Here is a 12,988-nt window from a genome sequence, read left to right as displayed (position 1 = left end):
AGGACGGCTCCTAAAATACTGCAAAAAAAAAAAAAAAAAAAAAAACTGAACATAAGGCACGCTGGGAGAGAAAAGTCCTAAAGGAAGAAGTGAAAGGAAGGTGAGCAGCGGGCAGGGCGGGTGGGAGCTGGTCTCGGAGCAGCCAATGGGCAGAACACAGAGCCAGAGGGCAGCAGACCTAAGGGCAGGAGCTGGATGGCCTGGTGGAGACCAGGGAGCTGGGTGAGGCCAGGCTTCCCCAAGAAGCCAGAAGGAAGGGCAGAAGGAAAAAGTGGAATGGAGGGAGCCCCGAGAGGGGGAGCCCCAGATGGCGTGGGCCCCGCCGAGGGCGGTATACTTACCCAGGACAGATTGCTGGGCAGAATCAGGGAGACAGAGGGGACAGACCAGAGACAGACTGGCAGGCAGAGGGCAAGAGAGCTGAGCCTAGAAGCAAGAGTGGAGGGAGAAGCAATGAGCATCCCCACTGTCACCCCGGACCTGGACCGGGGGGGCCAGGGCAGGAGGCAGGCGGGCAGAGCAAGAGCACACGTACCGGAGCACAGACTGGCGCGCAGAGCGAGCGAGGCTGTTGGTGAAGGGGGCTGACAGGGCGCTGGGTGGCTGCAGGTCCTCGATGGACCTGCTCCAGGACCGGAGCTTGTCAAATGCACCATCGTCGCCACTCTCCAGACCCTCAAAGTCAAACCTGGAGCAGGAAAGGACACACAAGCGCACACACACAGAGGAGAAATTCAGTGCTAAGCCCCCGGACCGGCCCACCCCCACCCTTTAGACCTTGAGGGCAATAAGAAGCGAGGAGGGCAAGAAGAGAAAGCGGAACTGGGTGGCCCAGACCCCACCCTGCTGGGAGAGCCACCAACGCAGGACAAGGGCAGGCGCCCGCGGCACAGACAGCAACCAGGAGGGGGCCTGCGGGGATGGGAGGCTGACAGAGGTGCGCTGCTCTAGGAGCGCCAGGGTTGCTGGCAGTCTTTCTGCACACCCCGCCTTAGATGGGACACCTCAGAAACTACGGCTCCCCGTGGAGAATGTGCCCTCGTGGAAGGGTGGGGGGGGACAGGCCAACGCAGGTCTTGCTAGTTGGCAAATGGCAGTGGCCAAGAGGGCCTCTCAGTGCTGGCTGATTCTGGGTTCAGCTCATGAAGGTAGGTCTGAATGAAGGGAATGGGGGTCCCAGCCAACCTGGAGGGGGACAGTCCACTATGGTCAGGAGTGCCACGCTCCCTTCCCAGCACTGGGTTTTAATGCCGGGGGACGGCTAGGCTTTCTGGCAGAGAGGCTCCTTGGGCTTTAGCTTCCCCAGGGGAAGAAATCACAGGTTGAGGGTGTGTGGACTGCGGTCCTGAGTCCCCACAGGAGTTGGGATGGTTTCTCTGTCTCTTTGCACTTCCGTGACCGCCATCAGCAGTTTGGGAGTGTGGCCAGGGCAAGGAGGACAGCTCGAGATCACAAGCCCACAGGGCACTGTCCTTGACGAATCCCACATCAGGATATACCCCCTCTGAGAAGCCAGCCCCAGTCTTCTTTCCCGTCCTCTTCCCCCAAGTAGGTCATTAAGGACCCAACAAGCCTCTCCTACGGGCTCCTCCCCCGAGGAACGTTCTGCTCGGACATTCATAGCCCGAGGGTGAAAGGCACAGAGGCCAAGGCTTTCTGAAATAGGAAATGATATCTGCAGATGACTGAATGTTCCAAAGGGGCTGGGGCAGGCTGCAGTCCTGATGAACAGCGGCTTCACGGGGGGCTCTCTAGTAAACAGTGGAGGAGGCTCCCCGACAGGGAAGCTTGCCAGTGGCTTCCCTCAATCAGTAAGAGTATTCCCTAGCCCCGCTACATGCAGTTTACAAATAAATGCCTTCACCCAAACTCTATTTGGCTTCACCCCTTTCCTTTCAACCTTTCCCAAAACACACTTTCTCTCCCCTTCACACCCTCTCTCCACCCTGAATCTTTCTTTCAGAAACAGAGTCGAAAGCACTGCTGTGGACACCACAGTACTGAGGATCGAGTGTATTTTGGTTTTGAGCAGCTGGGATTTGTTTGCCTTTCGAATGAGATAGGCTTATTTGGAAAAATGATCTACATCTTTTTACTATAAAAGTTCTGAATTTTTTAAAAAATCACTTCAGCGAATGTTTTTCATTTCTTTCTATAAAAAGAGTAGTTTTTAAAGGGATAGGAGGCTCACGAGGCATGAATTCTGCAGGGATGGGAATGGGGAGTCGGCCACTCTTGGTTTTTAACGGGGGATGACCTGGAAAAAAGGGACAGGCCAAACCTAGGAGAGGTGTTAGTTCGAAGCCCTCAAGAGATTAGACTGAAGATCTGCTGGACAAAGGAGAACAGCCACGTGGCAAGGACAGTAACAACAAAAGTGAAAGCCTAGGTTAGGACTGAGTCCCAGAACTGAGGAGTTCCCCAGGACTTGGGACTTTTGGTGCTAATATTGGGGAAAGTCATGGCCCAGGTGGGGTGACTGGTCAGCTGCCTTAAGGGCTGCCTTAAGTCTCGGCTAGAAGTCTGACAAAGTTATCGGTCATCACATGAATGGTCAGTATAATCCCTCTTTCCAAATATTCTAGTAATTATGGTAGGTTACATCACCTTGAATAATAGTAACGAACAAAAAAGTAGCTACTGCAGTACAGACTTACTACGTTCCAAACACTACTAAGTCCTTTACACAAATCATCATCTCAACTTTGCAACAACTCTGAAACATGGATCCCCTCTTATAATACAGGATGCCAATGTGCCTGAGGTCACCCAGGGAATAAAGGACATACCTAAGACCCACAGCCAGCTCTGTGGTTGTCATAGTTGAAAGCACTCCTTCTTTTCACTAACTCATGTTGCCTTTTCATCTGTACTCGTGTGCTTAGGGCTCCCTCCACCACCTCAAGTGCTTTTATAAAGGCTCCAGGGGCACCTGGGTGGCTCAGCAGTTGAGCGCCTGCCTTCAGCCCAGGGCGTGATCCTGAAGTCCAGGGATCGAGTCCCACATCGGGCTCCCCACAGGGAGCCCGCTTCTCGCTCAGCCTGGGTCTCTGCCTCTCTCTGTGGGTCTCTCATGAATAAATAAATAAAATCTTAAAAAAAAAAAAAGGCTCCAAATACTTCATTTTCAACCTGGGCCAAAGGTCATGACCACTGTTCCTAGGGCTCCTTAGCGATGATTTGGGGGAACCGTCTCACATCTGGAAACCCAAAGGAGATTCTTAAAGACTCAACTCTCTCCAAAGACAAATGAATCCCACCAGGTGTCTCTTCTAGAAGCCAGGACACTTCCTTGGACTGCTCTCAGCCTGGAGTCTGGATCCTTTGGGTTATAATCCTGAGATCCCTTTCCATGTCTCTCTCCTTCTGCTCCCCAAAATGTACCTTCTACTCTGGCCACCCGGCATTTGTCACAGATCCCAGACATCTCCTGGGCTGTGTGTCCACTCCCACACCACTGCCTGGGCCTCCCATTCCCATCTTCACCCCTGCAGTCTCACCCTTCCTCAGCAAATCAGAATGGGACTGTGTCCTCCCTCGCCAGTCCCCAACCCTAGCCCCAAGGTGGTACTCACATGACGGAACATTGGGCAAAGGACAGGTAATCCACCAGCACGTCCAGGCCTTTGTTTTCATCATTCAGAAATTCCCGCACCCACCTGCAAATAAAGGAAACATAGTGGAGGGGTCTGCCAAAGCGAGTCGAGGGGGAGAAGGGTGAGGGGCCTCTGACCCCACCGGCTCCTGAATCCTCTGAAACTCAGCACCAGGCTGGGAAAATTCTAAGGTTCAAAACCCACAGCAGACCTATCCATGGTCACACCACCTCCACTGGCCCGGGAGCCAGGGATGGGGAAAGGCACGAGGCCTTCTAATACCATGTCAGCCACACAAGCTTTCAGAAACCCTCCCCTAAGTGGCCCTTGGTGTCTAACACAACGCCAAGCGCACTGACCCTGCTTGATGTTCATTGGCAGGACTGCGGGGAGGTGGGGAGGCTTATCAAGAGCATTCACCACAGGCGCTTGTGCACGGCTGCGCCCGAGAAGGGCTAGCACGTCTCCAACTGGACTCAAGTCTCAGTCAAAAGACAGGCGGGAAAGGTCAAGGAGAGCTCTGGAACAGAGAGACATGGTGGGCCAAAGGGCCCTTCCACCATGTTCAAGACAAGACAGTTGGGCCACAGCGAGCAAAGGAGGATATGCGGGAATTCTGTGCCTGCTCAGGGTGAGCTGAAGGACAGGGAGAGGGTGGGGAACAGCCAGTCACTCGAGGAACTCCAGAACGGCCGTGACGCCTCAGAGCCGGACGGAGGCCCCTTCAGCCAGCGAGGCAGGCGGTGGACAGCAGAGACCCTGCAGACAATGGCCCCGGGCACTTCCCCCTTCTGCCTTCAGGGCTCTTGGCCGGAGCATCCCTGGAAGGAAGTTCAGGAGCCCATCCCAGGACTGTTCCAGAACAGGTTCATTCCACAGCACAGAGAAACCTAAACCTCTCAGGCTAGCCCCCCCGGCTCTCCTCAGTGCTCTGCTCCTCTGGATGCCCGGGGTCTTTAGAGGCCGGCGGCACCCAGAGGCCCTGCGGGGCGGCCTCCCCGCGGCTGCAGCCCGGGCGCCATGTTTGCTGGCCACACCCTGGGCTGCGGTGCGAGGCTGGGCTGGGCCGGAGGGAGCAGCCGCTCGCGGAGGCTCGACACCGACACCGGAGCTGCCTGAAGTTAGCTTCCTCTCAGGGGGCCGACAGGCCTCCCGTTTCCTGTCTGTCTGCTCTCCAGCTCCCCTCCCCCTTCTCATTTCCTGTCTGAGTCTACACTGCTATTTTCGGGATCTTGACACTTTGAGGAGAGGTTAAAGGGCAGTTCGGCAAGGCGGAGAGACCAATCCACGCCAGAGCCGAGGAGCTGGTGAGGCCCTGCAGCCCCGCGTCTAGCTGCCCGCTCCGCTCGGGGCTCGGTTCCCGCCGGGCTGGCCCTGGGCCTGATCGGGCTGTGCCAGAAGCGGGATCCCCCTCCCCCCCCCCTCTGGCCCTGGGCTCCGACCACCCCGGAGCACCCACACCCCAGCCTGACAGCCGGACAAACTCTTCCAGCCTAGAGATCTGGGAAGGACCCTGGTCCTCCCACGTAACTACCCAGAGAAGCCACAGTTCGGGCGACAGGAGCTCCTAACATGCCAGACACTGAGCTGTTTCCTGGGAACCAAGCACCAGGTCCAGACCTCTGACTGGGGTGCCAACTGCCGGGAGGCCCCGCGCCTGGGCACCGTGCCGCTCTGCCCCCAGCTCCTGGCCACTGGCCAGAGGGGCGGGCACCAGGTGGAAGGAAGGGGTGAGCGGAGGGCAGTGCGCACGGCTCCGCGGCCCTCTCCTGAGAAGAACCGGCTCCGTCCCCATGCAGCAAGACTAAGAAAGAGGAGGGCCTGAGAGAGAAGGGAGGGGAGTAGAAGGCCCGTGGCGGTGGCGTGCAGGACGGGAGCTGCCAACTGCTTCACTGCCCCCCTGCAGGCCAGCTGACGAGGCCCTGCCACTCCTTCTGTGAGGATTCCCCAAATCCAGCTGGAGGCTCGGGTTCACGTCTGCTAGCATGTCAGCTTTCACTCTGCTTCCCAGACGAGGTGTGGAAGCCAAATCTGGCCACCAAGCACAGCTGCGGAGGCCGGAACCATCCCTTTCCTGTTCCCTCCCGCGCCATCCGCCGCCCCCCTCGGTGACTGCTGCAGCAGCTGGCTGCAACCAGGTAAGCCTCTCTGAGGGCCCGGGCAGGCTCAGCCCGGCGTGGACCAGCGGCGGCTGCCGTGGGCAGGAGGGAAAGGCAGATGATGTCACTCGGCTCTTTCCACCCCTGCTTTCAGGAAGCCCGGGGCCCTGGGGATGGCACCTGCCCAGCCACCCCCGCCCCACCCCGGGCTCGACGCCTCTCTCGTGCAAGCTCTCCGTATCTGTGCCAGGATAGCAGCCCTGCCTGCAGTTCTCCATCGGGCTTTCCTCACTGCTTTGTGTCCGCTCCCTCTGTCTGTCCGTCTGTCTCACTTCCACTACATACTCTGACTGGTTACAGGTTCATAAAACTGAGACCACAGCCGTCTTTCACTGTACCTCACGCATTCGCCTTCAGCCCATTCAGCAGGTTCTGGCTCCCCACTCAGACCCACGCAGTCCCTGGGGACCCTGTCCACAGGTTGGCAGTAACCAAGGTCTGTAGATACGGAAGACGTTCAATTCCTGGCCCCCGCTGCCTTACTTCTACTTGCTTGGTACTCTGGGAAGCCGCCTCTGCTCGTGAACTAAGACGGTCTTGTAATCAAGAAAATCATCTTTTGGGCACCAAACAGTCCGGGAACCAGGTCTCAGCTCCCCGATGTAATATGCTCCCCCATCCCCAGCATTCTCCGGGCCTCCCTTGGCCCAGCCCCAGGCCACAGCAGACTCTAGTCTCAGCTGCTATGGGAATGTCTTCTCCTTAAAGCCACAGGCTGAAGACCCCAGGAGAGGCCCCACGCTTGCCAGCAGCATCCAGTCAGCAGCTGGCAGAGCTGAAAGGGAGAAAAGCCAGAAAAAGAACAGTCTGAAGCTCTGAGGAACCAAAAGCCATTTAGGGGGCAACGGTGCCTGACAGGGAGATAAACAAGCAACCCATCCTCCGAGGACACCGGATCCTGATGGCCGATTCTGACTCACCCAATGTGGTTGGTACGAAGTGAGATCTCCAGCTCCCTCAGTACTTTGGTTGACTCCTGCACTCTCCTCCTGAACTTCTGTAAACACGGAATTTCCTGTCACTATCGGAGACCCCCCGATCCAACTTAATAGTACAAACGAAAAGGGCAGAAAAGGGAAGGGACGCAAGAGGGCAGTTATAAGCCTTTCCCTCTGTTGGTAGCCAGCCACTCCAGGCCCATGGCCTCAGAACCCAGACACCCAACTCCCATTGCTCAGAAGCAGATGTCCCCCCACAAGTCAAAGGGTCTGCCCCTCCCCAAATCCCGCAGGACTATAAGGGGCAGCAAGGTGGGGCTTCCCTGCCTCACACTTCACCTTCCGAGTTACGCTGGGGTCCAAGAAGCTCTGGAGTTTCTGGATGTAAGTGTGGGGAGGATTCTTCACCTGGAACCGTTCCTGTGAGGGAAACACGTGTGTGTGCACAGACCCCCAGAGTTCTGAGGAGAGGGTTGAGGGAGTCGAACACTCGTGGTGTTCGGTGTGAGGGGATTCAGACTCCCCAAGTTGTCGGCTGGCCCGTAATACCATCCAAAGCACAGGTCCTCTTCCTTGCCTGATTTTCAGGTGCTCCCCATCTACCACCATCTTCCCCTTCTCTCATTAGTGATCTCTGAGCCTAAAATATTTTCCTATGTTGAAAATTATTTTAAGAGCCTGCGACTTGCTAAGACGGGATGGAAGAGCTGGGAACAGTGCTCAAAATAAAGATACAACTGAGAAATGGTGTCTACTGCCTAGCTGACTGATGGACCGGGATTCACAGGGCTGTGGAGCGGGGAGCTAGGCCTCGCAGAGTGCAACCTCCTCAGCCGTGAACCCAGACTTGGGCTTCAGGCTACATATTTAGAGCTGCAGACACACTTTCTGTTCCTTGCCCAGGCCCCAGGCTCCGACAGTCCAGGCAACCTCAAATGCTGAACCTGCTTTCAGCGAGGTCATCCCTCGATCCCCTTCCACGGAGGGCACAGGACTGTGTCCTCCCCATTTTGGTCCAACCCCCACCTCAGACCCAAGAGAAAACTCAGGGGAAACTCTTAAGCATCCTGGTCCCTCTAGGGCCTTCACAACTAAGATAGCTGAAGAGCTGCTGGGTGGGGGGACTGCCGAGGGTCCAGGTGGAATGATCTAAGGTGAGGACATAGCCTAGACACAAAAGGAAAGAAAAAAGAAAGGCTTGAGAAACAGTCGAAATTATGTGACCTAGAAAAGACTGAGAGATTATCAATTAAAGAAACTCAGCATCAGGGACGCCTGGGTGGCTCAGTGGTTGAGCATCTGCCTTTGGTTCAGGTGTGATCCTGGAGTCCCCAGATCGAGTCCCACATCGGGCTCCCTGCATGGAGCCTGCTTCTCCTCCCTCTGCCTGTGTCTCTGCCTCTCATTGTGTCTCTCATGAATAAATAAATAAAATCTTAAAAAAAAAAAAAAAGAAACTCAGCATCAACAGGCTACTGTTCTGCAACCCCCAGGCGGGGGCTCACCATGCTCGCCAGCTCTGCTTATGCGGAGCACAAGGAAACAGGCCCTCCGTGGAGAGGAGGGGACCTGGACTAGGAGCTCGGGAGCGTCATTCTACCCGAGGTCAAGCAGCTTGATCTGGGAGGCAGTGGAACGTCACAGGCAGCACAGATGGAGTCGGCTCCACCGCCCCGGCTCGTGTCAGGCAAGGCACCGAGCCTCGAGTTTTTCAACCATTAAATGTAAAAAGCACCTTCCTTGGGGGTTTTGTGAGGATTAAACGAGATATTTCAGTATATGTGAAGTCCTTGGTCCACAGCAAGTACTTCTTGAAAAGAAATAATACATTTGTGACAGCTCCACCGCGAAGTACTGGGTAAGCACACTGACCACACGCTGTGCCAGAGGCTTCCACACCTCCCAAGAGGTAAGGAAGTAAAAGCGGACTCTCCTCGCCGTGCAGACAGGCCTGAGTTCAGAAACTCATGACTTGTAAAATTCAAACGTGTGCAGGGGCAAGAGCCAAGCCATGGGTGCTGGTTCTCGGTTCTGAGCTAAGTAATAGCTGGAAACATCCCCTCTCTTCAGCTGGAAACACTATTCACGTAGGGAGAGCTTCCAGTCCTCCTGTTCTGAGATTTGGGAACAGAGGACTAGGGGACTGGGTCTTCTCGTTCATAGAGGCCGGCAAAGAATGAGAAAACCCCTATGTGCCAGGGCCGGGGCAGAGAGAGAAAGAAACGCCCCTTTGGTCTACGCTGCAGGCAGAGGCCTTACCCTGGGAAAGGGCAGGAACAGGCTCTGCCGGGAGAGTGCCCAGCACCCCTGCAGCCAGCCAGCCAGCCACCCAGCCCTTCCCAGACTTCTTTCAGGCTACCGCTCATCAGGAAGAAATCAAGACAGCTCTTTGCAGGAATTAAAGGGGGACTTGGCCTACCAGCCCTGCCTCTGTTAAGACAGTCCTCTTGGAACAGGAAGTGAACAGGGGCTAAGGCCAAGGCCAGGCTAGGGTTTCTCAAAGGATCCCAGGGCTGCGGTCAGTGACTTTGGCCCTGCTGCCTTGCCCAGCCCAAAACACAACCCCTACTCCTGGACCTTGCCCCAAACCCCATACCTGGTCACAGATCAGATCCCACTTCTTCTCATTGTCATACTGCCGCAGGAGCCGGGCCTTGTCGGGAGGCAGGTTCATGGAGCTCTGAGGAGAGAACCTGAGTCAACCAGGGCTGAAAGCTCCCCGCACCCAGAGGAGAGAAAGGGAGAGCGCGAATACCTTTCCCCTCCCGGGCCCTCGGCTTCACCCTGACACTCTGTGGCTGAGAAGGAAGGTTCAGAGAGGTGGGACAGTCCTTCTGCCTCCCCTTCATATTTGGTTCAGTTTGGTCGAGCCATGTTTTCCAATTTAGTGAGTCGAGATTAACTTTATTTTTAATGAAAACAAATAGATTAAAATAAAAGAGGCTAGAAGATACTAGAAATCACTACAAGTAGGGAGTATAATGTTTCATGAAGCTTTTGTTTCTTTTGCATTTTAAGTATATGCGTACACATGTGCACACACACAAGTCCTGCCATAAAATGTGTTTCTTAACATGGGACAGGGCAAAAAAGTTGGAAAGCCACCCGTTTACAAGAGGAACTTTCAACCTGCTTTTCCCCCACGGCCTGAGGGATGCACGGCCTTCCCACATACTCAACCACAGGTGAATCCTGAGCCAGCCACAGCCTGTGTAGACGCTACAAGTCTAGCCCTTCGCCCCATATCAGGATACAAATACATGAGAAGGACATCAGCATAAAGATAAAGGCTCACTTTTTAAAGGAAATAATTTATCAGATTTCAGTACTTTAATTATTAGTAGCACATCACTTTGACATACTTCCTAATTAATTAAAACACAGTAAAGTGTTCCAGGTTGGAACTGAAAGACACTCTAACCTAGAATGCAGAAGGACAGTCCAGGAGTCATTTTATTTTGCTCACTACTGTTTTCAGAATGAATAAAGAAATAAAAGTGGGTACGAGCAAGGGAAGTCAAGGTGCCCATGGGCTAGCCCTACCCAGGCCAGCAGCCCTCCCTTCCCCTCCTCTATCCCCACCCACCCAAGCTTCTCTTCTCTCCAGTGTGGCTGCCTTTGTTGTAGGTCACAGCTCTTGCCTCTAAAGGCAGATCCCTGTACCTGCCCCTCACCCCATACTCCTGAATCAAATATGTTCTCCTACCTGAAGTGTCATAGCTGTCTGATAACCCACGTGACTTCCCACGAATCCAGCCTCTTCCCCCAGCACGCTGCAGGCCACCTGGAAGGCCTTCCTCTCATCTTTCTCTCCCTTACCTACAGCTCCATGTCCTGCTCTAACTCCCTGGTCACCTAAGTACGGCCGTTGGGTTTATATCTACCCACTCCTTGACATCGTCATCCCTGGGGACACGAATTGTGTGCATGGGATTAAACTAGTTGTACACTCATCTAGCCCCTCACAGACTATCTATTTGTATGGTCTCCAACCCCTGATGAGGTCTAATACTGTGATAGGCACCTAGTGGACAGTAAGTGGACAATAAAGCTAAGGTTAAGACATCTTGATTCTGAGTAACGGGCCAAGCTCTGGCTGGAAACCTGGTCACTATGGCTCAAAAGAGGAGTATGGCTGGGATTTCTGCTCAGTGCTTAGGGAAGAGAAGAACAGAAGGGGAAGAGGGATCACCCATCACACCCCCTTTTCAGTTTCTGCGGCCCTGAGAGCCTGCCTGAAGTCCTGCAGGAAAGAGGGGCTAATCAAGTCCCCCCACACTGCTGATGCAGTAGGGATGGCTGGCTGGGCAAATACAATCCCAAATGTTCTCTCTGAAACTACTTGGCTGAGGGCCATTCTCCGCATGTCTGTGTGGAGAGGAGCCCAGGGACAGGAGACTACAACAAAACAGGGACCCAAAAGTTGAAGGTGAGCGTAGACCAAGTTCTCCTTCCTAACCACAGCCAGGCTGCTCTGCTAGCTGAGCCCAAGTGAGACCTCAGGCCTGCTTCTGGCTCTCCGCACATCTCGAGCCCTTCATGTCTTCTGCCCATTTCTCCCAAGTCTGTGCCATGGAAATAGAAAATAGTTGTCTCCCCTGGAAGAAAGTGACAGGCAGAGAAGGGTGGGGGGTGGCTGTCGCTACCGTGGCAAACATCACATCCTGTCTACACCAACTTCCTCAGCTACCCACTATCAGCTGCTGCAGCCTCATGCTTCCCCACCAAGTGAACTGGGAAGAAAATGTCTGGTGCCCTGGGGACTTTGAAGGTGGAACAAAGTCACCCCCTTTAGGAACCCTAGTCTAAGAGCATGGAAGAGGCACATCAGGGTTCAAAACTCTAGATGCCCCAGAGAGATCCCCCCCTCCCGGGAGTATGGACAGGGGCAGCAGAAGCGTGAATCAGCTCAGACCACAAGCCCGCAACCTCCAGTCTAAAGATCTGGGCAGCACTTTCTGGTTTCTCTGTTTCTTTGGGGCCCAAGTGTGACGGGGAAGGAAGTGGGTACGGGGGGAACTCCCCCAGCCTCTAGCACCCTCCCAAGAGACTGACTGGTCCCCGACTGCAGGGTGGAAGCCACCCGCCCGGGTTTCTCTCCTTGCCACACAAGGGCATTAGGGCTTCTGCAGCCACCTGATGATGTGCGCGAGTCCAGCAGGGCTCCGACGTCCCGAGGAAGGACACCTTCCTGCGTTCTGGGCACAGCCAGGGGACACACCCGACGTGTGCCCGTCTCAGTCAAAGGTGTGTTTCCTTGACGTTTTTGTTCAGTGGTTCCACAGAGACGGTGACCTCTCCTTGGTTTATATCCAAGAAGCTCGGCTAAGTTCTTGCTACCTCCTCCCCGAAACCCTTGCAGAACAGGAAGGGGGCGCAGCTGTCTTGGAGCAGAGGCCCTGAATGTGGAGTCAGGGAGACCAAGATCAACACTGGGCTCTTCAGAGCTCATCCATAATATGGAGATAATCTCGCTACTTCACAGGGTTTTATGAGGATTAAATGATAAATATTTTATAGCCGTACGTGTCTGGGACGCTGTGGGTGTTCTTCAGTTTCCTTCCCCTTCCTCCTGAAAATCCCGTGTGATGTTCTGACACCCCGAGGACCCCTCTTGCTTCTGGTTTGCCTCTGTCTCTGCCTCTGTCCCCCCTTCAGGGCTGCTTCTCGACCACTCAGGACACAGCCGTCCTTTGCACCTGCCCCCACCTCTCACCACCCCCCCATCAACCCTAAGACTAGGAGGCAATTAAATACCAACATCCTTGAGGAGCGAGACCCCGGAGGGATGGGAGGAGACAGGGAAGATGAACTCACATTGAGGAACCAGCCAGAAATCTAATAATAAAAACCTATAACGGGAAGCAGCAGAAAGGGGTGGGCCTGACGCTTCTCCAGCAAGGCTGTCCTGGTTTACTGCCAGTTTGAGGTCAGGCATGGAGCCCTGCTCAGTGCCTAACCCCTTCCTGGGTTCTGGGGGAGCAAGTCTTCCTCGCTCCCCACCTGACCCCTGTCAGCCCCCCGGTGAGGCCAAGGAGGAGGGAGGTGGCTGTGGTCACAGAGGTTCCCTTCTCTTTCCTGCTCTGTACCCCTGGCCAGTTAGCCCCTCCTCACTTCCTTCCCATCGCAGGGGAAGGGAAATGCCGGTGGGGTTGGAGTTTCCTTCGAAGGTGTGGGTTCTGCTCTGGGACTCACCCCTGACTCTGTCCGTCTCCTTGGGCCGGGCCTGGGGAAAACCCAGCCAACAGAAATAGGAACCACCAAAAACTCCCAACTATTTCTGTTGGTCGCAGTC

The 12,988-nt window shown here is 54.9% G+C and overlaps 1 protein-coding gene and 1 long non-coding RNA gene across 9 annotated transcripts in view; one reads left to right on the top strand and one right to left on the bottom strand.

Moving 5' to 3' along the window:
- The window catches only part of FMNL3 (formin like 3), a 53,850-nt gene that overhangs the window by 12,776 nt on the left and 28,086 nt on the right, over window positions 1-12,988 (bottom strand). For 3 of the 7 annotated variants that reach the window (XM_077870140.1, XM_077870138.1, XM_077870137.1), the window contains exons 2-6: window positions 9,290-9,373; window positions 7,033-7,113; window positions 6,676-6,752; window positions 3,576-3,659; window positions 536-688 (exon numbers count right to left, since the gene is read on the bottom strand). In XM_077870140.1, the coding sequence (XP_077726266.1) occupies window positions 536-688; window positions 3,576-3,659; window positions 6,676-6,752; window positions 7,033-7,113; window positions 9,290-9,373 (479 nt within the window). Of the gene's footprint in view, window positions 1-535; window positions 689-3,575; window positions 3,660-3,955; window positions 4,650-6,675; window positions 6,753-7,032; window positions 7,114-9,289; window positions 9,374-12,988 lie in introns of those variants that run through there. The other 4 variants (XM_077870142.1, XM_077870141.1, XM_077870143.1 and 1 more) reach the window with 3 other exon arrangements.
- LOC144296860 (uncharacterized) lies at window positions 4,639-8,479 on the top strand. 2 transcript variants are annotated; one of them, XR_013363802.1, is made up of 2 exons: window positions 4,639-5,734; window positions 5,850-8,479. It is a non-coding gene; the product is annotated as an uncharacterized LOC144296860 (long non-coding RNA). The 2 variants fall into 2 exon arrangements; XR_013363803.1 differs by having other exon boundaries at window positions 6,056-8,185.

This window comes from Canis aureus, chromosome 25 (genome assembly GCF_053574225.1).
Source record: "Canis aureus isolate CA01 chromosome 25, VMU_Caureus_v.1.0, whole genome shotgun sequence".
NCBI classification, from domain to species: Eukaryota; Metazoa; Chordata; class Mammalia; order Carnivora; family Canidae; genus Canis; species Canis aureus.
Note: the sequence above shows the minus strand (reverse complement) of the source record. Positions and strands in the feature narration are given on the sequence as shown.